The sequence below is a fragment of the Nerophis ophidion genome, linkage group LG14, assembly GCF_033978795.1.
Source record: "Nerophis ophidion isolate RoL-2023_Sa linkage group LG14, RoL_Noph_v1.0, whole genome shotgun sequence".
NCBI lineage: Eukaryota > Metazoa > Chordata > Actinopteri > Syngnathiformes > Syngnathidae > Nerophis > Nerophis ophidion.
The window spans coordinates 48413601-48439425 of record NC_084624.1 but is presented as its reverse complement, the minus strand read 5'-3'; the positions used below and the strand labels follow the sequence as shown (position 1 = coordinate 48439425).

Below are 25825 nucleotides of genomic sequence, written 5' to 3'. Positions count from 1 at the left end.
CCATGATTGGGTATAAAAACAGCTTCCCAGTCTTTCACAAGAAAGGATGGGGCGAGGTACACCCCTTTGTCCACAACTGCGTGAGCAAATAGTCAAACAGTTTAAGAACAACCTTTCTCAAAGTGCAATTGCAAGAAATTTAGGGATTTCAACATCTACGCTCCATAATATCATCAAAAGGTTCAGAGAATCTGGAGAAATCACTCCACGTAAGCGGCATGGCCGGAAACCAACATTGAATGACCGTGACCTTCCATCCCTCAGACGGCACTGTATCAAAACCGACATAAATCTCTAAAGGATATCACCACATGGGCTCAGGAACGCTTCAGAAAACCACTGTCACTAAATACAGTTTGTCGCTACATCTGTAAGTGCAAGTAAAAGCTCTACTAGGCAAAGCGAAAGCCATTTATCAACAACATCCAGAAACACCGCCGGCTTCTCTGGGCCCGAGATCATCTAAGATGGACTGATGCAAAGTGGAAAACTGTTCTGTCCACATTTCCAATTGTTTTTGGAAATATTCGACATCGTGTCATCCGGACCAAAGGGGAAGCGAACCATCCAGACTGTTATCGACGCAAAGTGTAAAAGCCAGCATGTGTGATGGTATGGGGGTGCATTAGTGCCCAAGGCATGGGTAACTTACACATCTGTGAAGGCACCATTAATGCTGAAAGGTACATACAGGTTTTGGAACAACATATGCTGCCTTTGAAGCGCCGTCTTTTTCATGGACGCCCCTGCTTATTTCAGCAAGACAATGCCAAGCCACGTGTTACAACAGCATGGCTTCGTAGTAAAAGAGTGCGGGTACTTTCCTGGCCCGCCTGCAGTCCAGACCTGTCTCCCATGGAAAATGTGTGGCGCATTATGAGGCGTAAAATAGGACAGCGGAGACCCTGGACTGTTGAAGGACTGAAGCTCTACATAAAACAAGAATGGGAAAGAATTCCACTTTCAAAGCTTCAACAATTAGTTTCCTCAGTTCCCAAACGTTTATTGAGTGTTGTTAAAAGAAAAGGTGATGCAACACAGTGGTGAACATGCCCTTTCCCAACTACTTTGGCACGTCTTGCAGCCATGAAATTCTAAGTTCATTATTAGTTGCAAAAAAACAATAAAGTTTATGAGTTTGAACATCAAATATGTTGTCTTTGTAGCATATTCAACTGAATATGGCTTGAAATTATTTGCAAATCATTGTATTCTGTTTATATTTACATCTAACACCATTTCCCAACTCATATGGAAACGGGGTTTGTAAGAAACCCTGAAAAACATGCCTTGTTCCAACTAATTGTGCAATAATTGATGTTTATTTGTAGGAAATGTTCTGAAATTCTCCTGAAAACCATGTACTAGTTCTTTGTGGTACTTGCTTCATTAAACTAAATCCCCATGACAACGGGGCACAAAAACATGAACAATTCTTGTTCCTTTCTTGTTCAATTGGGATGAGAATGACAACACGACAAATACAAAAAGGGGAACTAAAATGAAGCATTTTCAAATACTTCCAAAAAAATGTTTTTTCTACAACTGAAGTACTTCCAAGGTTCTTGTGTGACATTCTCCCCTTGTAGTTTGTCATGGAAACAGCTTCAGTACATGTTTTTTTTTTTTTTATCAACATTTGTACTTCATCTCTCTCTACTCCATTTGGACCAGATAGAGTGGGTGGAGCCTCACTCTTAAACACATTATAACGGGACTGCCTGTGACGAGGGATCCTGTCGCTATTCAGCATCTTCACACAACCAAGTCTTGATTTGGGTTTTGCCCAATTTCAGACCCTTCTAGAGACACTTGAAAAAAACACAAAACAAACAAAGTTGTCAGGTTCAAACACCGATGGCATTATTAAACAGACAAGAAGCAAGGAATTAAACAGAGACAAAGTTCAATGTGTGTGTGACAATCATTGGTACTTTAACTTTAAAACATGATGTTGTTTCAAGTACTTTCAAAAACACGCCAATTTTCTACAAATTACCGACTTACGTACAATTAAGTTTTGTACAGAACACCAGCCGACTCAATTCTCCAAGACAGGCCACACGTCAAGCTGCCATCGCTAATGCTTCCTCAAGCTACTTTGAAGCATACTGTTCATTGGAGTCAAGGGCCAAAGAGAGAACATACAACAACAGTCCGTCCCGTAACAAGAGTGCAGAAGGAGCTTCTAGAAGTTAACCTGATGTGACGTGCCGACAACCAGGCAGGAAAAACACTGCCTGAGCGCTAAAACAGACGGAACAGACATTCTCACGCAGACTTCAGCTGCTTCTAGTCTCCAGGGACAGGTCTGCTGTGTCGGCATTGGAGCTCCAGCAGACCTCCTTTCATTCTCTCCCAACTTGAACAGACGAGACCGAAAAGTAAAAACCTTTCTTCAAGCTTCTTTAGTGGAAGTTCTGAAGACAAACCCTGCAAGGATTCATCCTTGGGATTCCTGCAAAACCACGTGGTTAAACCATGTCTGAGACTACTGCAGGCCAAAGGATCTCACTTAGTCCAGCTGACTGTTTACACTGCAAGTCACACTTCATCTTTATCAGACTCCAATGTGGCCCCAATGTGGACCCAAAGGGGACCCAATGTGGCCCCAATGCGGACCCAATGTGGACCCAATGTGGCCGCAATGTTTCCCCAATGTGGACCCAATGTGGACCCCATGTGTCCCCAATGTGGACCCAATGTGGCCCCAATATGGACCCAATGTGGCCCCAATGTGGACCCAATGTGGACCCAATGTGGCCGCAATGTTTCCCTAATGTGGACCCAATGTGGACCCCATGTGTCCCCAATGTGGACCCAATGTGGCCCCAACATGGACCCAATGTGGACCCAATGTGTCCCCAATGTGGCCCCAATGTGGCCGCAATGTTTCCCCAATGTGTCCCCAATGTGGACCCAATGTCGCCCCAATGTTTCCCCAATGTGGACCCAATGTGGCCCCAATGTGGCCCCAATGTGGACCCAATAGGGCCCCAATGTGGACCCAATAGGGCCCCAATGTGGACCCAATAGGGCCCCAATGTGGCCCCAATGTGGACCCAATGTGGACCCAATGTGCCCTGAATATGGCCCCAATGTGGACTCAATGTGGCCCCGATGTGGCCCCAATGTGGCCCTAATGTGGACCCAATGTGGCCCCAATGTGGCCCCAATGTGGCCCCAATGGGGCCCCAATATGGACCCAATGTGGAACCAATGTGGACCTAATGTGGACCCAATGTGTCCCCAATGTGGACCCAATGTGGACCCAATGTGGACCCAATGTCGCCCCAATGTTTCCCCAATGTGGACCCAATGAGGGCCCAATGTGGACCCAATGTGGACCCAATAGGGCCCCAATGTGGACCCAATAGGGCCCCAATGTGGCCCCAATGTGCCCCGAATATGGCCCCAATGTGGACTCAATGTGACCCCAATGTGGCCCCAATGTGGCCCCAATGTGGCCCCAATGTGGCCCCAATGTGGCCCTAATGTGGACCCAATGTGGCCCTAATGTGGCCCCAATGTGGCCCCAATGTTGACACAATGTGGCCCCAATGTTGACACAATGTGGCCCCAATGTGCCCCCAATGTGGCCCCAATGTGGACCCAATGTTGACACAATGTGGCCCCAATGTTGACACGATGTGGCCCCAATGTTGACACGATGTGGCCCCAATGTGGCCCCAATGTGGCCCCAATTTTTTTTTTTTTTTATTGTAAAGAATAGTAAATACATTTTATTTAGTTCTTCATTTTAGCTTCTGTTTTTTCGAGGAAGAATATTTGTAAAAAAAAATGTCTTCAAAATTATTATGATTAAAATAAATAAAAAAATATTCTGGCAAATTAGAAAATCTTTAAAATAAAATCTAAATCTGATTTCAAAGTCCTTTGAATTTATTTTAAAATGTTTGTTCTGGAAAATCTAAAAGAAATAATGATTTGTCTTTGTTAGAAATATAGCTCGGTCCAATTTGTTATATATTCTAACAAAGTGCAGATTGGATTTGAACCTTTTTAAAACATGTCATCAAAATTCTAAAATTAATCTTAATCAGGAAAAATGACTAATGATGTTCCATAAATTATTTTTTTTTATTTTTTCAAAGAGATTAAAATTAGCTAGTTTTTCTCTTCATTTTTTTCGGTTGAATTTTGAATTTTGAAGAGTCGAAATTGAAGATAAACTATGTTTCAATATTTTATTTTAATTTTTTTCATGTTTTGTCCTTATTTAAATCGTTCAATTAAGTGTTTTTTTCATCATTTATTCTCTACAAAAAGCCTTCCGTAAAAGGAAAAAAAAAAAGTTACGACGGAATGACCGACAGAAATACACATTTTTTTATAAATATAGATTTATTTATTAAAGATAAATTGAGCAAATTGGCTATTTCTGGCAATTTATTTAAGTGTGTATCAAACTGGTAGCCCTTGGCATTAATCAGTACCCAAGAAGTAGCTCTTGCTTTCAAAAAGGTTGGTGACCCCTGATATAGACCATAACACTACCACCACCATGCATGACGGTAGGTGTGGTGTTCCTGGGATTAAAGGCCTCAACTCATATGTCTGGATATTGTGGCACAAACAGCTCCATTTTTCTTTCATCTGACCACAGAACTTTCCTCCAGACGGTCTTATCTTTGTCCATGTGATGTTAAAAACAAACGCAACAAACTGGTCTCGTCATGCCGGCACAGAAGCAAGGCACTACTGTGTAACAATGCTCACACCCCCATATATACATCTAACAACCACCGATACTTCAATGAAATCCCCTGATGTTGGTGGAGAAAGTCCTGGCTCTCAGTCTCCGTTCAAATCCATCCCGAAGGTGTTCTATCGGGTTCAGGTCAGGACTCTGTGCAAGCCAGTCAAGTTCATCCACACAGGACTTTGCCATCCATGTTTTTATGGAACTTGCTTTGTGCACTGGTGCACAGTCATGTTGGAAGAGGAAGCGGGCCCACTCCAAACTGTTCCCACAAGTTTGGGAGCATGGAATTGTCCAAACATGTTTTGGTATCCTGCAGCATTCAAAGTTCAGTCAGATTCGAAGAACTTTTGGTGCATTTAATTGGCAAACAAAAAAAACACACATTTGTTGTGAAGTGTGAATGGAGCCTAACGAGTCTTCCCCATCAACTGCATTACATCCAATTAGAAGAAAACCATCCAGAAACCGGTGTGTGTGTGTGTGTGTGTGTGTGTGTGTGTGTGTGTGTGTGTGTGTGTGTGTGTGTGTGTGTGTGTGTGTGTGTGTGTGTGTGGAAGGGGGGTGAATAAATGTTGGTAAATTAGACGCACGCCTGGCAGCTAAATACAGCCATCTGTGCGGCACTGAGACCAGTCGGACATCACAGGACACACACACACACACACACACACACACACACACACACACACACACACACACACACACACACACTCCCGAGGGAGTAGTGATTAAAGCATTTATGGGAATAGTCGTCGAGGGATAAAGAGAGCTTTCTAACGTCTCCGTTGATTCCTTTGGAGGCGGAGCTTGGAGTGGCTGGACCGCTGCCCACTTCCAAGCCGGCCACTTATCTCCCCCGCTGGCGCGTCTGTTCATCGTCACTTTGGCCCGCCGTGCAGCACAGGTGTGTTTACGCACGCACAAAAGCCAGCCGCCGTCGTCTAACGCCGCGTTTTTCAACCCTTTTTTGGAGCCAAAGCACATTTTTGTCATTGAGGAAATGTGGAGGCACATCACCAGCAGGAAACATTAAAAAATGTAACTCAAAAGCTGATATTGACAGTAAAAATTTGTTCTCGCAAGTGTTGGTTTAGAATTCAGACGATAACAAACCATGCACGACTATAGCTCTTGTCTCAAAGTACTGTCACATCAACCTGGGACTCATTTGGGGTGTTTTGCTGTTTTCCTGTGTAGTGTTTTACTTCTTGTCTTGTGCTCCTGTTTTGGTGGCTTTTTCTCTTTTGTTGGTATTTTCATGTCTTCCTTTCAGCGATTTTTCCCGCATCGACTTTGTTTTAGCGATCCAGACTGTTTAATTATCCTTCCTTGTGGGAACATTGTTGGGATGTCCTTGGTCTTTGCTCCACAGTAAGTCTTTGCTGTCGTCCAGCATTCTGTTTTTGTTTACTTGGCAGCCGCTTCAGTTTTAGTTTGGTTCCGCAAAGCCTTCCCTAAACTTCAATGCATTTTCTTCACCTTTTGTTTATTTTTGGGTGAAGCATTAGACACATTTATTTACCTGCATATTGTGATCATGACAAACCATGTTCCCGACATCTACAAAGCAATTAGCTACCTGCTGCCACCTACTGATATGGAAGAGTATTACACGGTGTGGAGGGAGATGTGGCCAGCGCTGCCTGCAGGAGCAAAGGTCACTGCCTCAGTCTTTTACCATGAATTGATGAATAAGTTGAAAACTTATTGGGGTGTTACCATTTAGTGGTCAATTGTACGGAATATGTACTGTACTGTGCAATCTACTAATACAAGTTTCAATCAATCAATCAATCAATTAATCAATCAAGTCCATGGTGCTGAGGATGAGCACCATCAGACGGGGGCGGGGCAGTGCTGATGGCGAGACATGGCTGGCAGGCGACTAGATTTCACGAGTGGTACGTGTTAATCTAATCTTCTGTTGTCTTTAACAGTAAGCGGCCGGGAGCAGGCGGGGAGAGAGGATGCGGACGTAGCTGAAAACTTTTATTAAAAACATCCATCCATTTTGTACCACTTATTCCATTTGGCGTCGTGGGGGGTCGCTGGTGCCTATCTCAGCTACAATCGGGCAGAAGGCGGCGTACACCCTGGACAAGTCGCCACCTCATCGCAGTTATTAAAAACATCCATCCATCCATCCATTTTCTACCTCTTATTCCCTTTGAGGTCACGGGGGGCGCTGGGGCCTATCTCAGCTACAATCGGGCAGAAGTCTGTGTACACCCTGGACAAGTCGCCACCTCATCGCAGTTATTAAAAACATCCATCCATCCATCCATTTTCTACCTCTTATTCCCTTTGGGGTCGCTGGTGCCTATCTCAGCTACAATCGGGCAGAAGGCGGCGTACACCCTGGACAAGTCGCCACCTCATCGCAGTTATTAAAAACATCCATCCATCCATCCATTTTCTACCTCTTATTCCCTTTGAGGTCACGGGGGGCGCTGGGGCCTATCTCAGCTACAATCGGGCAGAAGTCTGTGTACACCCTGGACAAGTCGCCACCTCATCGCAGTTATTAAAAACATCCATCCATCCATCCATTTTCTACCTCTTATTCCCTTTGGGGTCGCTGGTGCCTATTTCAGCTACAATCGGGCAGAAGGCGGCGTACACCCTGGACAAGTCGCCACCTCATCGCAGTTATTAAAAACATCCATCCATCCATCCATCCATCCATTTTCTACCTCTTATTCCCTTTGGGGTCGCTGGTGCCTATCTCAGCTACAATCGGGAAGAAAGCGGCGTACACCCTGGACAAGTCGCCACCTCATCGCAGTTATTAAAAACATCCATCCATCCATCCATCCATCCATTTTCTACCTCTTATTCCCTTTGGGGTCGCTGGTGCCTATCTCAGCTACAAACGGGAAGAAAGCGGCGTACACCCTGGACAAGTCGCCACCTCATTGCAGTTATTAAAAAAATCCATCCATCCATCCATTTTCTACCTCTTATTCCCTTTGGGGTCGCTGGTGCCTATTTCAGCTACAATCGGGCAGAAGGCGGCGTACACCCTGGACAAGTCGCCACCTCATCGCAGTTATTAAAAACATCCATCCATCCATCCATTTTCTACCTCTTATTCCCTTTGGGGTCGCTGGTGCCTATCTCAGCTACAAACGGGAAGAAAGCGGCGTACACCCTGGACAAGTCGCCACCTCATTGCAGTTATTAAAAAAATCCATCCATCCATCCATTTTCTACCTCTTATTCCCTTTGGGGTCGCTGGTGCCTATTTCAGCTACAATCGGGCAGAAGGCGGCGTACACCCTGGACAAGTCGCCACCTCATTGCAGTTATTAAAAAAATCCATCCATCCATTTTCTACCTCTTATTCCCTTTGGGGGCGCAGGGGCTTATCTCAGCTACAATCGGGCAGAAGGCGGGGTACACCCTGGACAAGTCGCCACCTCATCGCAGTTATTAAAAACATCCATCCATCCATTTCCTACCTCTTATTCCCTTTGGGGGCGCTGGTGCTATCTCAGCTATATTCGGGAAGAAAGCGTTGTACACCCTGGACAAGTCGCCACCTCATCGCAGTTATTAAAAACATCCATCCATCCATTTTCTACCTCTTATTCCCTTTGGGGGCGCTGGTGCCTATTTCAGCTACAATCGGGCAGAAGGCGGTGTACACCCTGGACAAGTCGCCACCTCATCGCAGTTATTAAAAATATCCATCCATCCATCCATCCATTTTCTACCTCTTATTCCCTTTGGGGTCGCTGGTGCCTATCTCAGCTACAATCGGGCAGAAGGTGAGGTACACCCTGGACAAGTCGCCACCTCATCGCAGTTATTAAAAACATCCATCCATCCATCCATCCATCCATTTTCTACCTCTTATTCCCTTTGGGGGCGCTGGGGCTTATCTCAGCTACAATCGGGCAGAAGGTGAGGTACACCCCGGACAAGTCGCCACCTCATTGCAGTTATTAAAAACATCCATCCATTTTCTACCTCTTATTCCCTTTGAGGTCGCGGGGGGCGCAGGTGCCTATCTCAGCTACAATCGGGCAGAAGGCGGCGTACACCCCGGACAAGTCGCCACCTCATCGCAGTTATTCAAAACATAAGTAGGACTACGAGGATGCGATTGATGGCGCGCTGTCCTCAGCACCAAGGACAGAGGTGGTGACCTTTGCTCTTGCAGGCAGCGCTGGCCACACCTCCCTCCACACACGGTTACTCTGCCGCGCTCTAGACAGCACCGACACTCAACAACGGCAAGTTTAATGATTATTATTACTGGTTTGCGAGAGATATTTTCAACCCAAATAGGCGATATGACAAAGCACACCACGGCACACGAGTGTGCCGCGGCACAGTGGTTGAAAAACACTGGTCTAATGGCACTGGGAACATATTTGGATAGTTTGGGAGTTGAGAACCTCGGTGGGTGTTTGCACTCAGACCCGACAGTTGAAAGGCGGGTGCAGATAATTGACAAAACAAAGCGCTCAATCAGCAAGCAGCAGCCTTGATTGCTTTGAAGTGAAGCAGAGACATGGGTTCAGGGTCAAAGTTCAACCATAATATCTTCTGCTCTGCAAGCTGGTTGGTGGACCAGGAGCTCTGGCTTAGTTCGGTTTGGCCAAATTAGAAAGCTGTGAAGAGAGAGTCTCATTTTCCACCATCATTATGACATATCTGTTCTGTGTCCCCCCCCGGTGACACAAGTGGGTCGCCCAGCCCCCGTCCGGACCACATCCGGCCCCGCACGGCTGGGATTAAGCTCGACCTGCAGGGGTCAAGTGTGGTTTTTGGACTAATTCAGGTAGACAGTGGCCGCGGATTGGTGGGAATTGCCTCTCGCTGAGACCAATCTCAGGGTTTTAGGAGGTCACAGGTCAACTAGATAATTCCCTTCATATGAAACACAAGACTACCTCTTCTCTGACCCCCCCCTGTGGAGTGTGTTTATAGGGATTTTCCACCATTCTTCCAAAAGCGCATTGGCGAGGTCACACACTGATGTTGGCCTGGCTCTCATCTTCCGTTCTAATTCATCCCAAAAGGTGTTCTATCGAATTCAGGTCAGGACTCTGTGCAGGCCAGTCAAGTTCATCCACACCAGACTCTGTCGTGCATGTTTTTATAGACCTTTCTCTGCAGACAAGACAAGTTGTGCACCGTATTCACAGCTTCAGTACAGTATTTGTATTTTGTACTTCTATAGTGTTTTGTATATTGAACAGAATTGCTTATTATTTTTATTGGATAAAAGTCTGTTTATTTCAATTGTTAGTTTTTCCTTTATTACCTCTTTTGTCATTTATTTCACCCCATATTTGTTCCCACTACCGCACCTTAAGTTGGAGTCTTTAATCTCGTTATATGCAAATATAATGACAATAAAGTTCATTCTATTCTATTCTATTCAAACAAGAGGTTAAACTTGTTGCCACTAATAGTGCAAATTAAGTTTGCTGCAGTTTGGTTTGCATTGTTCTGTGTTTATTTCAGGGGCCCACACACTCTTTCAGCAGGCGAGCTACTTTTCAAATGACTAAGTGGTCGACCTCAGTTTTACAACCCAGAAACCAGTAAAGTTGTCAGGTTGTGTAAATGCTCAATAAAAAGAGAATACAACAAATCCTTCAATTGAATAGACTGCAAAGACAAGATATTTCACATTAAAAATGACAAAATGTGTTATTTTTTGCAAATATTAGCTCATTTGGAATTTCAAGCCTGCAGCATGTTTCAAAAAAGCTGGCACAAATGGCAAAAAAGACTGACAAAGTTGAGGGATGCTCGTCAAACACGTATTTGGAACATCCCACAGGTGTGTGGGCTAATTGGGAACAGGTGGGTGCCAAGATTGGCTATAAAAGCAGCTTCCATGAAATGCTCACTCATTCACAAACAAGGACGGGGCGAGGGTCACCACTTTGTCAACAAATGCCTGAGCAAATTCTTTAAAAACAACATTTCTCAAGCAGCTATTGCAAGGAATTTAGGGATTTCACCATCTACGCTCCGTAATATCATCAAAAGGTTCAGAGAATCGGGAGAAATCACTGCACGTAAGCGGCAATGCTAAAACCCAACATTGAATGCCCATGACCATGGATCCTTCAGGCGGTATTGCATCAAAAAGCCACATCAGTGTGTAAAGGATATCACCACATGGGCTCAGGAACACATCAGAAAAGCACTGTCAGTGCGCTATAGCTCGGTTGGTAGAGCGGCCGTGTCAGCAACTAGAGGGTTGCAGGTTCGATTCCCGCTCCTGCCATCCTAGTCACTGCTGATGTGTCCTTGGGCAAGACACATTACCCACCTGCTCCCAGTGCCACTCACACTGCTTTAAATGTAACTTAGATATTGGGTTTCACTATGTAAAGCGCTTTGAGTCACTAGAGAAAGGCGCTATATAAATATAATTCACTTCACTTCACTACAGTTGGTCGCTACATCGGTAAGTGCAAGTTAAAACTCTACTATGCAAAGCCAAAGCCCTTTATCAACAACACCCAGAAACACATCGCTGGGCCCGAGCTCATCTGAGATGGAAAATTGTTCTGTGGTCTGACGAGTCCACACTTCAAATTGTTTTTTGGAAACTGTGGGCGTCGTGCTGTCCGGACCATAAGGAGAAGGACCATCCGGCTTGTTCTAGGCACAAAGTGTTCTAGGCAGCATGTGTGATGGTATGGGGGTGTATTAGTGGCCAAGGCTTGGGTAACTTACACATCTGCTGAAAGGTACATACAGCTTTTGGAGCAACATAAGTTGTTATCATGGACGCCCCTGCTTATTTCAGAAAGACAACGCCAAGCCAGGAGTTACAACAGCGTGGCTTCATAGTAAAAGAGTGCGGGTACTAGACTGGCCTGCCTGTAGTCCAGACATTGAACATGTGTGAAGGCTAACATATGAAGGTGAGACTGTTGAACAACTTAAGCTGCACATCAAGCAAGAATGGGCTTTGTGTTGCCAGAGTTTTTTTGTTTTGTTTTTTCCAGGGGGGCCAAAGTGGATCCATCTACACTTCCTAAAGTTTACAAAGCATTTACTTGTTGGTGTTGCTGGAAGCTAGCTTAGCGGTTAGCTTGTAACATGTTTAGCCTCGTCCTCCAGTGATAATGCAACTTGAAAATACTAAGAAATGCTGTTTATTTTCTGTAATGGATGTGATTATTATTAGTTTAGAGCAGTGGTTCTCAAATGGGGGTACTTGAAGGTATGCCAAGGGGTAAGTGAGATTTAAAAAAAATGTTCTAAAAATAGCAACAATTCAAAAATCATTTTTAAATAGATTTATTGAATAATAATTCAACAGAATATGAATGTAAGTTCATAAAGTGTGAAAAGAAATGCAACACTACAATATTCAGTGTTGACAGCTAGATTCTTTGTGGACATGTTCCTTAAATATTGATGTTAAATATTTCTTTTTTCTTGTGAAGAAATGTTTAGAATGAAGTTGATGAATCCAGATGGATCTCTATTATAATGATAATAGATTTTATTTGTAAAAAGCACTTTATGTTGAGCAAACAACCTCAAAGTGCCACAGTGTAAAAAAAAAATTAGTAATAATAAAAATAAATAAAATATTAAAGCTGCAAGCAGCGTTGGTCGGGTCCGCCTTTGGTTGCTGCCGCCGCTTCTCAAACCTTGGTCTTAGTCAGACCTATATAGAGGTTTTTGTTTCATGTCTCTACGACATTCCTAAAAGAAGTTACAAGCAGTTTTGCCTGGGTATTTTCTTAGGGGGCGTTAGAGCGCAAATTTGATTTTTGGGGTTTGGTTTTTTATCCGATGGCAATTTTTGCCGGTCCTGATGTGTGTGTAAAATTTGGTGAGTTTTGAATTATGTTAAGGGGTTGAAATTATAGATCGGCCTTTCTGGATGTTGTTGATAAATGGCTTTTGCTTGGCATAGTAGAGCTTTAACTTGCACTTTGAAGCATTTTAAATGGGTCAAATTACAGCTCAAAGAGGCAAAAATGGCATTTGTTTGGAAAATTTGCGCAGGGTTTTTTTGAAGGCGCGTAAAATCCAAACCGGAGAACTTATCAAAACTCTTTCAATAACTTTTAATCAGAAGGGTTCAAATTCTCTCCTGTGCGAGTTTGAAGTCGAAAAGACAAACGGGCTCAGAGGAGATATCGTTTGAAAAAAGGTGACGGGTGTTCACAAAATATAAAACTAGAGAACGGCCCAAAAGAGGGCACTTTAAGTTGATGATTACTTCTATGTGGAGAAATCTGCATTTACAGTTGAAGCACTTGTTTATTTTTCAACAAGTTTTAAGTTATTTTTTATATATTTTTTCCAAATAGTTGAAGAAAGACCACCACAAATGAGCAATATGTTGCACTGTAATGCAATTTAATAAATCAGAAACTGCTGACATAGTGCTGTATTTTACTTCTTTATCTATTTTTTTCACAAAAAAACTTTGCTCTATTTAGGGAGTACTTGAATTAAAAAAAATTAAAGCTGCAAGCAGCGTTGGTCGGGTCCGCCTTTGGTTGCTGCTGCCACTTCTCAAACCTTGATCTTAGTCAGACCTATATAGAGGTTTTGTTTCATGTCTCTACGACATTCCTAACAGAAGTTGCAAGCAGTTTTGCCTGGGTATTTTCCTAGGGGGCGTTAGAGCGCAAATTGGATTTTTGGGGTTTGGTTTTTTATCAGATGGCAATTTTTGCCAGTCCTGATGTATGTGTAAAATTTGGTGAGTTTTGAATTATGTTAAGGGGTTGAAATTATAGATTGGCGTTTCTGGATGTTGTTGATAAATGGCTTTCGCTTGGCATAGTAGAGCTTTAACTTGCACTTTGAAGCATTTTAAATGGGTCAAATTACAGCTCAAAGAGGCAAAAATGGCATTTTTTAGGAACATTTGCGCAGGGTTTTTTGAAGGCGCGTAAAATCCAAACCGGAAAACTTATCAAAACTATTTCAATAACTTTTAATCAGAAGGGTTCAAAGTCTCTTCTGTGCGAGTTTGAAGCCGAAACAACAAAAGGGCTCAGAAGAGATATCGTTTGAAAAAAGGTGACGGGTGTTCACAAAATATAAAACTAGAGAACGGCCCAAAAGAGGACACTTTAAGTTGATGATTACTTCTATGTGGAGAAATCTGCATTTACAATTGAAGCACTTGTTTATTTTTCAACAAGTTTTTAGTTATTAGGGCCCGCATGGCCCATTACCAAAGGACTCCACAGGGAGTCTTTTGGCAATGGCCAAAGGACCTATTGAATTTCGTGCGTTTTATTCTTTCTTTCTTTCTTTCTTTCTTTCTTTTTATTATTCCGCACCTACGCGCTGTAATTTGACCCCCTTAACATGCTTCAAAACTCACCAAATTTGACACACACATCGGTCCAGCAAACCTTCCCAACCTATTAAAGAACCAAACCCCAAAAATTAAAATTGCTCTCTAGCGCCCCCTAGGGGAAAAAAACAGACTGCTTGTAACTTCTGTTAAGAATGTCTGAGAGACATGAAACGAAAACCTCTATGTAGGGCAGACTTAGACCTACATTTCATAATGATACCTTCTAGGGCAAAAATCAACAACAATTTTGTTAAAATCCCTTCAAAGCAAAATTTGCCTAAAAAAATGCACTTTTTGTCTCTTTGCGCTATAATTAGACCCCTTTAAAATGCTTCAAAACTCACCAAACTTGGCACACACATCAGGACTGGCAAAAATTACAATCTAAAAAAAAAAAAAACTTAAAAATTGCACTCTAGCACAATTTTTGAATAAAACACCGAAAAAACTGCTCCTGGGAAGAAAACACAGACAAAACTGCTTGTAACTTCCGGTAGGAATGTCGGAAACACATGAAACAAAAACTTCTATGTAGGTCTCACTTAGACCTACATTTTACTTATTGACATCCTTCAGCAAAAATCCACAGGAAGTTGGCAATTACCCCTTCAAAACAAACGTTTTGTAAAAACCCGTCACCTTTCTTCAAACATTATCTCCTCTGAGCGCGTCTGTCGTTTCGGCTTCAAACTCGCACAGGAGAGAGTTTGAACCCTTTTGATTAAAAGTTATTGAAAGAGTTGTGATTACTGCTCCGGTTTTGATTTTATGACCCTTCAAAGAACCACTGCGCTGATGCTGCTGCGCTGCTGTTGTCTCAAGATGGCTACTACCACTGGACAAAAGTATTGGGACACTTATGGCTTCCACTGGACAAAAGTATTGGTCCACTTAGGACTAACAGTAGACGATGACAATGTGAAATGGAATTAAATCTTTTTTGTCCTCAAAATTCTACACACAATACCCTATAATAATAGTCGCTACTATCCATGCTTCTCCCGCTTATCCGGGTTTGGGTCGCGGGGGCAGCAGCCAAAGGCGGGCCCGACCAACGCTGCTTGCAGCTTTAATTTTATATCTTTTTTTTCTAAATAGTTGAAGAAAGACTACTACAAATGAGCAATATTTTGCACTGTTATGCAATTTAATAAATCAGAAACTGATGACATAGTGCTGTATTTTACTTTTTTATCTCCTTTTTTCAACCAAAAATGCTTTGCTCTAATTCGGGGGTACTTGAATTAAAAAAAAAAAAATTCACAGGGGGTAAATCAATTAAAAAAGGTTGAGAACCACTGGTTTAGAGCACTAAAAATAAGTGCACTTAAAAGTAAGCTACTTTGCAAGGAAAATGAATTAAAAATGACAACTTTGTCTGATAGTATTTATACACTTTGCCTTCCGGAAAACCCCCCGGCTTGTATTTTATAGCAAACAATAACTGATTGTAGTAAACAAAAAGAATTATCGTCATGCGACCAAACATTGCCTTGATAAACGCGTGATGAATAAAAAGTATGTTTACGTAAGAGCAAGGGGACGTCGCTGCTGGAAACAAAGCTTGATCCACTTACATAACAAACTCTTTAGGCGGACACGCTTACTCCAAAAAGAGCTAATAGAAAAATATGTTGCAGTCCACAGTAAAGTGAGAACAAACGAGCCTTTCAAGAAGCTGAATCTTGGTGTGTGTGCAGAAGTAGCACTTCTTGTTTGTAATGACTGACAGATGGAAGCCGTCATGCTCCTCTGTGAGGACGTCATTAAAGGGGAGGATGCAAACATAAACAACATGGCCACACAATCAATGCGCATGAAGCTGATCTCGCTTGGGAAAAGAAGCCGCGCTCACTTCGGCTGCCACTTTGCTGCTCGCCACCGTGAAACCGCGTGTGGCGTCCTGCTGAATAGTTGGAAGGGAGTAGGATGTAATCAGTGTTAGTCAAAGTCTCCTCTGCTGCCGTGCAAAACTATTTCTAGATTGAACCCACGTCGTCGTCGGCATCTTTTCACCCGAGGCTGTCCTCTCACTTCTCTCTGATGCGAAGAGACTACACTCGCCTTTACCTGCAGTACGAGCATTACGCAACCTTTTCATGCAAGCATACACACACATTTAAATAGATGTGTGTGTATATATATATGTATATATATATATTAGGGGTGGGCAAATTAGTGCGTTAATTATGAGTTAACTCCATCCATCCATCCATTTTCTACCGCTTATTCCCTGGCACCTATCTCAGCTACAATCGAGCGGAAGGCGGTGTACACCCTGGACAAGTCGCCACCTCATCGCAGGGCCAACACAGATTGACAGACACACACACATTCACACACTAGGGACCATTTAGTGTTGCCAATCAACCTATCCCCAGGTGCATGTCTTTGGAAGTGGGAGGAAGCCGGAGTACCCGGAGGGAACCCACGCATTCACGGGGAGAACATGCAAACTCCACACAGAAAGATCCCGAGCCTGGATTTGAACCCAGGACTGCAGGACCTTCGTATTGTGAGGCAGACGCACTAACCCCTCTGCCACCGTGAAGCCATGAGTTAACTCATCAATCTATTAACGCCGACAATTATTTTATCGCACATTTGCGTATGTTGTTTACATGCTTATATTTTGTTAACGCCTTTTCTTAACAAGATGGCGTTGCCCGGCGTGGATGGGCTCTTGGTAAAGATGGAACATTTGGCAAAAATATCGGACAATTCTGCAAATGTAATGGCTGGCTTACAGCGTGGTCACTCCGGGATCACTTACGACCGCCAGACAATTCTGAATGTGGATAGATCGGGCCGTTTTGGACTGAATGAGGCGTGCTTGCTAGAGCGGCTAGCTAGCATGGGAATACTTTGCCGGCTACATCCAGCGGCCTGTGAAGCAGCGGAGTATATGAGTTGTCTGTCTATTTATGAATAATGCAGACCAGGAGTGTTGGCTGACTTCTTAACCTTTACTTTCAGAGCGTGCATATCACAACATACAAGATGCCGTCATGGCAACACAACCTATACCGGGCTACCGCGCATGCTTGTCACTCCTGTTGCATGCTGGGTAGGGTAGTTCTTTTATTCCCCGGCTCATAACATCACAATATAGTACCATGTATATGATGCCTTCAGTTTATCAAAGCACCAAGCAAACAATCGGAAAATTCCCATCATATCAATTCCTAGATATGGTCATAATTATTTTAAGTGCACTACGCAGAATAAACACAACATTATTAATATTGCTACTACGGATAATTGGATCAAAAATTCCCTAAAACAGCCCACTACCTATAATATAGGTTTTTAAACATAAGACCCTGATAAAAAAAATGTTTCTGCTGTTACCTCAGAAATTGCCTGTTCAGATGTTATGATTGTGGCTAAGAGATTTGTATGTAGATTATATTTATTTTCCATAACAAACAGGATAACTTAAATACCCTGGCAGTGGCAATAAGCTTAAATGTTTGTATTTACATTTTTGGAGTTGATTTACATCAAATATGCTATTTAACTGCTACTGTTTAACAAGGACTGATTTAAATTGTGTTTGCACAACAAATGTTTTGGCGCATTTGTTCATGTGGGAGAATATTCCAATAAAGGTGCACTACACACTACTTTTGAATTCATTTTTGGGCTTTTCGTATACAATGCAGTTAATCGCGATTAATCAGAGAAATAGTGCGATTAACTTCGATTAAAATTTTTATCGTTGCCCAGCCCTAATATATACACATTCATACATGCATATATGTGTGTGTACAAATACATACATACATAAATATATATCTATGCATATATATATATATATATTAAGGATGCACCGAAATGAAAATTTGTGGCCGAAGCCGAATAAAATTTAAACGCTTGGCCGAAGGCCGAATACCGAATAATGAATGCAGTTTTTCACAATTTTTTTAATATTGCATAAATAGCCTAGAATAAATATTTAGACATGTTTTTCAAATAAAGTAATTTTTTATTGAATATTGACATTTTTTTAATATTCCAGTAGTCTTTGCCTTTCAAAAAAAGCACAATTTTTCATTTATATTAGGCCTTCAAACAAAACATGCATTCCAAAAAAAAATGAAGTGCATTAAAGTGGATAAACCCACAACAAATGAATTATTGTCCTTTTGGCAAAAGTCTGCTTAGCCACAGTAGATATGCTAATAATGTAAACAGAAGGCTCAAGTAAATCTCAATAAGTGTGTGCTTGTAACCTCATACACTTATACAGGTAGCCTACACAACAGGCTAATAATGTAAACAGAGGACCCACTAAATCTCAATAAGTGTGTGCTTGTAACCTCATACACTTATACAGGTAGCCTACACAACAGGCTAATAATGTAAACAGAGGCCCCACTAAATCTCAATAAGTGTGTGCTTGTAACCTCATACACTTATACAGGTAGCCTACACAACAGGCTAATAATGTCAACAGAGGCCCCACTAAATCTCAATTAAGTGTGTGCTTGTAACCTCATACACTTATACAGGTACACAACATATCCCAACGTCACTGCACGTTGGTTGATTGCGTCACTTCGTCCAAAACTTGCGTCACACGCCACTATTCGGCCTTGTTTTTAACTCATTCCACCGAAGGCCGAATGTGGCTTTTTTTGCCATATTCGGCCGAATATATTCGGTTACCGATTAATCGGTGCATCCCTAATATATATATATATATATATATATATATACACACACACATATTAGGAAGCAGGAAGTATGTGTGTGTGTGTGTGTGTGTGTGTGTGTGTGTGTGTGTGCGTCAGACAACACTAATACTGTTACGCCTGTGTGGCATCGTGGTACCGGGTTCGATTCCTTCGTGGTACCGGGTTCGATTCCTTCGAGGATGCGTCAAAATTGAACACAACAAAGGTAAGTTTTAACAGATTTATTCTACAAAAGGATCTAAGAAACAAAACACTGGAGCTAACAAAAGGAAACCAAAGACGCTAGTATGAGAACTAGCTGATGCAAAATGCAAACTAAACTGACCCGTAGGCAGAAAAGAGAAAACAGAACCTTCAGCATGAGAACTGGAATGAACAACGGCTAGCGAGAAAAGCTTAGCGAGAATATACATACATGAAAGTATAACTCGTTGCGTAAAAAGCAAATCATGAACCCAGGCTGAACAAACAAAAGAGGACGGCTTATAAAGTGACGAGTCATATGAAAATGCAACAGAAACAACAATAATATGAGAAAATCCGCGTACGGATCTTAACAAATACTACACATAAAGTCTAAATTGTAGGTCTTTACAACATGATTCCCCAATCAGATGTGTGCCTATTTTACTGTCATTTATTCAGTTAATCCATGGATATCAATCATGAAATTCTGCTACTAAATGACAGAAATGCTCATAAAAAAGTGTACATTTTACAGACAGAAAGCTACAAAAAGGTACCGTATTTTTCGGACTATTAGTCGCAGTTTTTTTCATAGTTTGGCCGGGGGTGTGACTTATACTCAGGAGCGACTTATGTGTGGAATTGTTAACACATTACCATAAAATATCAAATAATAGTATTTATCTCATTGACGTAAGAGACTAGACGTATAAGATTTCATGGGATTTATGGATTAGGAGTGAGAGATAGTTTGGTAAAGGTATAGCATGTTCTATATGTTATAGTTATTTGAATGACTCTTACCATAATATGTTAGCTTAACATAGCAGTTGCTTATTTATGCCTCATATAACCTACACTTATTCAGCCTGTTCTTCACTATTCTTTATTTAGTTTAAATTGCCTTTATAAATAAATAAAACATGGGTTGTACTTGTATAGCGCTTTTCTACCTTCAAGGTACTCAAAGGGCTTTGACATTACTTCCACATTTACATTTAAATGAGGCTTATACTCCAGTGCGACTTATATATGTTTTTTTCCTTCTTCATTATGCATTTTCTTTAGGTGCGATTTATACTCCGGAGCGATTTATAATCCGAAAAATACGGTAAATGTTATCTCATGTTTACATCTCATTGTGTAAAATGTGAACCTTTTAAGGGGAACTCGATGTGGTCTCTGAAAGATATAGACTACCGGTACATAGCTCATGAAAAACAAGATTTTATTTTGTCATCGTAATTGTGAAGTGTGAAGTGAATTATATTTATATAGCACTTTTCTCTAGTGACTCAAAGCGCTTTACATAGTGAAACCCAATATCTAAGTTACATTTAAAGCAGTGTGGGTGGCACTGAGAGCAGGTGGGTAAAGTGTCTTGCCCAAGGACACAACAGCAGTGACTAGGATGGCGGAAGCGGGAATTGAACCTGCAACCCTCAAGTTGCTGGCATGGCCGCTCTACCAACCGAGCTAGGCCGCCAAATCGCTTATATTCGGAAATAATCTCATGACAATAACTCTGATTACGATAGAAAGACGTTTGAATCGTTAAGATCCTCACATGCGCTTCATGCTCAAGGAGTTTTTGCGTTTGCTCAACACAACAAAACAAAATTAGAGGGAACATTGCCTCTGGAGTCCCTCGTTATGTTCTGTCTTTCCCGCTGGGCTTCATCTAATGACAAAATCTTGTGTACACGAACAAGCTTATCTACTTTTTTGCAGATCATTTTTCTGTACAAACTACTTCCTGTTTGCACGACGTGAGTTGGCGACACGAACGACCTCTTGCAACGTTTTAATATATTTTAATGTCCGACGTGCGCTGGATGTTGCCGGAGATAGATACCTACATATATCCGTATTCAAGAGTTATTTCTTTTTTCCATTGTCATATTTGAAAACAACTAGTGTTTTTCTATTCGTGCTCTGCTAGGAAATTGAATGTGTTAACCTTGAAGCTGGAGGAATGTGAGGAGTAGCCATAACTCCCTTCTTATCTCTCCCTTTGCCAGGCTTAGCAGAAGAACAGATATGTGGATTCGTTCCGGTAGGTGTGGGGAGGAGAGCGCGTCCGAAGGGTTTGTCGGATCAACTGGGCGATGCGGATTGAATGTGTTGTTTTTTAGGTTGGTCCCTCCAAAGCTTTGGAATAAATTGCAAAATACCTATTCTGTTCTGGGTGTTCATTTAAAATCAGCTTATGTGTCATCAAAAGAATTTGGGATTGACCGGCAACTTAAATTTCTGGTCCGAACGCAACAATGTCCACTTCGAAAAGACAACATTTAATTTCCCCACGGTGAATGCAGACAGCATAGTTTGCTGTCCATGTAGCATGGACGCTAACAATGCCATCCTCACGTTCATGTCGGCTTTAAAGATGTTGTTTTGAACTGGACGTGCGGCGCTTCAAAACCGACTAATCACCTCAGTGTTCTCTCAGGTTCTGTCAGAGTTTGTTTTGAAGGGCGCAGAGCACATCGCTCTAACTATCCTCACACTGACGAGGTCACTGCCTGTGCAATGCTCGCTGCCTTCTGGCGCTCAAACCAAGCACTGGGACGTCTTTTTCCGTAGAAATATTTACCCCTCACCCCCCCCCAAAAAATTGCAAGGCTCAATAAATGCGCCACAGAGCGCAGTTTTCAGAGCAGCGGAAATAATTTGAAAAAAATTCCCCTGAAGACTCCAATTTAGCAAGGAGAGCTCAAGAACTCTCTGCAAACACACAGCGCTCTGCGGCTGTCGCCACGGTCGCCGTCATTCCCTTAAAGTGAAACAGGACATACCTGACTTACATGGCGTGGACACGCTGTTTGTTGTGTGCGGAGCCTACTCACCCCTTCATTAGGATACGCCTCCCAGCCCAGGTCGGCCAAGGCTGACATGGAGTCCAGCAACGTGACTGCAAAAGTACACAGGAGAGGGGGAAAGACACGTCAATGCATTCTTTAAAAAGGTAAGTAAATAGTACGTAATTAAGTACATTTTAGTTGTAAAGATCAAATCACTAAGCGCTGGACAAAACTTAGATGAAGTAAAACAACAATTCAATGAAAAGAACAGGGCCAACATCATAAAAAGGATACAAAGTGGATAAAATGATAGTTAAAAGGTGCATTAATTAAAAGCTCTACTAAAAACTGAATTTTTCAAATGTTTCTTAAAAGTGTCAACACAGTCAAGATCCGGGAGGGACTGGTGCAAGTTGTTCCAGAGTCTTAAAATGAGTTTTTGGGAGCTTTGGCCTGAAAACCCTGAAGAGTAGGGGCACAACAAGTCAGTGACGTACTGAGGGGCCCCACCATGCAACTGAAGAGTAGGGGCATAACAAGTCGGTGATGTACTGAGGGGCCCCACCATGCAACTGAAGAATAGTGGCATAACAAGTTAGTGATGTACTGAGGGGCCCCACCATGCAACTGAAGAGTAGGGGCATAACAAGTCAGTGATGTACTGAGGGGCCCCACCATGCAACTGAAGAGTAGGGGCATAACAAGTCTGTGATGTACTGAGGGGCCCCGCCATGCAACTGAAGAGTAGGGGCATAACAAGTCAGTGATGTACTGAGGGGCCCCACCATGCAACTGAAGAGTAGGGGCATAACAAGTCAGTGATGTACTGAGGGGCCCCACCATGCAACTGAAGAGTAGGGGCATAACAAGTCAGTGATGTACTGAAGGGCCCCACCTTGCAACTGAAGAGTAGGGGCATAACAAGTCAGTGATGTACTGAGGGGCCCCACCATGCAACTGAAGAGTAGGTGCATAACAAGTCAGTGATGTACTGAGGGGCCCCACCATGCAACTGAAGAGTAGGGGCATAACAAGTCAGTGATGTACTGAGGGGCCCCACCATGCAACTGAAGAGTAGGGGCATAACAAGTCAGTGATGTACTGAAGGGCCCCACCATGCAACTGAAGAGTAGGGGCATAACAAGTCAGTGATGTACTGAAGGGCCCCACCTTGCAACTGAAGAGTAGGGGCATAACAAGTCAGTGATGTACTGAGGGGCCCCACCATGCAACTGAAGAGTAGGTGCATAACAAGTCAGTGATGTACTGAGGGGCCCCACCATGCAACTGAAGAGTAGGGGCATAACAAGTCAGTGATGTACTGAGGGGCCCCACCATGCAACTGAAGAGTAGGGGCATAACAAGTCAGTGATGTACTGAGGGGCCCCACCATGCAACTGAAGAGTAGGGGCATAACAAGTTAGTGATGTACTGAGGGGCCCCACCAAGCAACCGAAGAGTAGGGGCATAACAAGTCAGTGATGTACTGAGGGGCCCCACCAAGCAACTGAAGAGTAGGGGCATAACAAGTCAGTGATGTACTGAGGGGCCCCACCATGTAACTGAAGAGTAGGGGCATAACAAGTCAGTGATGTACTGAGGGGCCCCACCATGCAACTGAAGAGTAGGTGCATAACAAGTCAGTGATGTACTGAGGGGCCCCACCATGCAACTGAAGAGTAGGGGCGTAACAAGTCAGTGATGTACTGAGGGGCCCCACCATTCAACGCATGGAAAGTCAGGACTAAAATCTTCAATTGAATTTGACTGGAAGCCAATGCAGACTGGATGAAATGGACTGTTCTGGTCTAAAGTCTGGCATCTGCATTTTGTAGAGTCTGAAGTCTCTTTAGTGTTGACTTGCTGAAGGGACTGAAGAGAGGATTGCAAAAGCCAATAGCGGATGAAATGAACGTGTGAATGATCATCACCAGATCCAATTTTGACAGCAAATTTCTCACTTTAGAAATATTTCCGAGGTGACGAAAACAGTCTTTGGTCAGTTAACGACGGAGACCCTGCAGAGACTTGGACTGATCCAACACCAGCCCAAGGTTTCTGAGGCTTCTTTGAACAGATGCACCCTGAGAACCGAGGGAGTTCTGGATCAGGGGGATCTTTTCATCGGGAGCAAATATCAGTTTCTCGTTTATCTGGAGGTGTTTGTGTGTCCACACTCTGGGGGTAACGCTGCCTCCAATGAAACCGATCAATGTTTCTTGGGCGACTTTTCATGTCTCAGGGAGCCCTTTGTTGTGTTGGGAAACAGTTGAGGTAGAACCTCTGTGGAATGTCAATGTTGCGTTCAGAGCAGCTGCTGGCGGTTCCAGAGGACCGAAAGTCACTCGGCCGGACTGAAAGTGGATCGGGATGCCAAGAGTTACTCTGAAGCGACGAGCTTTCCAGTATCAACCGCAACTGCTGGACTCTGGCGGCACTAAGTTGTCGACTTAGTGTTGCAATGTTTCATAATCAGCTCTGCATCTCCGCATAGGGACTTTCTGAAAGATGTTGTGGTGAGTCTGTGGGTCGCTTTCTTTTCATCCATACATGCCGGAGAACATTTGTGAGGTCAGAGCTAGTAGCCATGCTGCCTCATCATCTCCCCAGCTCAGATCCAGGTACTGCAAAGTACGGCCTCTTACGCAAATCATTTCTTTTAAACCTCTACCATCGATGCAATACCTGACAATTAGGGATGTGTACCTTTTACATTTAAAGCAAAATGGTACCAATTGCTAGTACCTAGGAATTGTTACCACTTGGTGGTACCGTTGTGTGTGTTAACAAATATTTATGGTCTATGTATAAAATCTCTATTTGCAGAATAACAGTTAAAACTTGTCAAGGCGTGGACTATGGTGTGGTTTATTTTCCCGTGGTCCAAAGCGACAGGAAGGTAATGACATATTTCAATTTTACTACAAACAGGAACAAACAAAAGGCGCTCTCAGCAGAAGTTCAAAACTTGGCTATGAAAACAAAAACGTGCACTAAGGCAAAACTATGGACATAAAACAAAACTTGCTCCATGGCATGAATAACGAAAAAACTTAATTGGAACGAGAAAGGAACATGGATCATCGGCATGGATAACAAGGGTGAGTAGAAGGTGATGTCGCCAGGGTGACTGCCTGGCAACTACAGGCTTAAATAATGCTGTGGTGACTAACAGGTGCATGAGTCAAAATGAACCAGGTGCGGGATATGACAGGTGAAAACTAAATGGCAGTCATGGTGACAAAAACGAACCAGGGTGCGCAAAAACAGGAACTAATGGAGTCAAAAACAAAACAGAACATGATCACAAAGACATGACAAAAATGAGCTGATTGTTACGTTGTGCTTTCTTATACAACAAACCCTGTTTCCATATGAGTTGGGAAATGGTGTTAGATGTAAATATAAACAGAATACAATGATTTGCAAATCCTTTTCAAGCCATATTCAGTTGAATATGCTACAAAGACAACATATTTTTATGTTCAAACTGATACAAACGTTTTTTTTTTGCAAATAATAATTAAGTTTAGAATTTTGATGCCAGCAACACGTGACAAAGAAGTTGGGAAAGGTGGCAATAAATACTGATAAAGTTGAGAAATACTCATCAAACACTTATTTGGAACATCCCACAGGTGTGCAGGCTAATTGGGAACAGGTGGGTGCCATGATTGGCTATAAAAGCAGCTTCCATGAAATGCTAAGCAATTCACAAGAAAGGATGGGGCGAGGGTCACCAATTTGTAAACAAATTGTCATACAGTTTTAGAACAACATTTTTTCAAAGAGCTATTGCAAGGAATTTATGGATTTTACCATCTACGGTCCGTAAAATCATCAAAAGGTTCAGAGAATTGGGAGAAATTACTGCACGTAAGCGATGATATTACGGACCTTTGATCCCTCAGGCGGTACTGCATCAAAAACCGACATCAGTGTGTAAAGGATATCACCACATGGGCTCAGGAACACTTCATAAAACCACTGTCAGTAACTACAGTTGGTCACTTCATCTGGAAGTGCAAGTTAAAACTCTACTATGCAAAGCGAAAGCCATTTATCAACAACACCCAGGAACGCCGGCGGCTTGGCT

General features: G+C 42.7%; 1 protein-coding gene across 2 annotated transcripts in view; it reads right to left on the bottom strand.

The window, feature by feature from the left end:
- The window catches only part of epha4b (eph receptor A4b), a 269329-nt gene that overhangs the window by 188729 nt on the left and 54775 nt on the right, over window positions 1-25825 (bottom strand). For both annotated transcript variants that reach the window (XM_061920912.1, XM_061920913.1), the window contains exon 2: window positions 21775-21839. In XM_061920912.1, the coding sequence (XP_061776896.1) occupies window positions 21775-21839 (65 nt within the window). The remainder of the gene's footprint in view (window positions 1-21774; window positions 21840-25825) is intronic.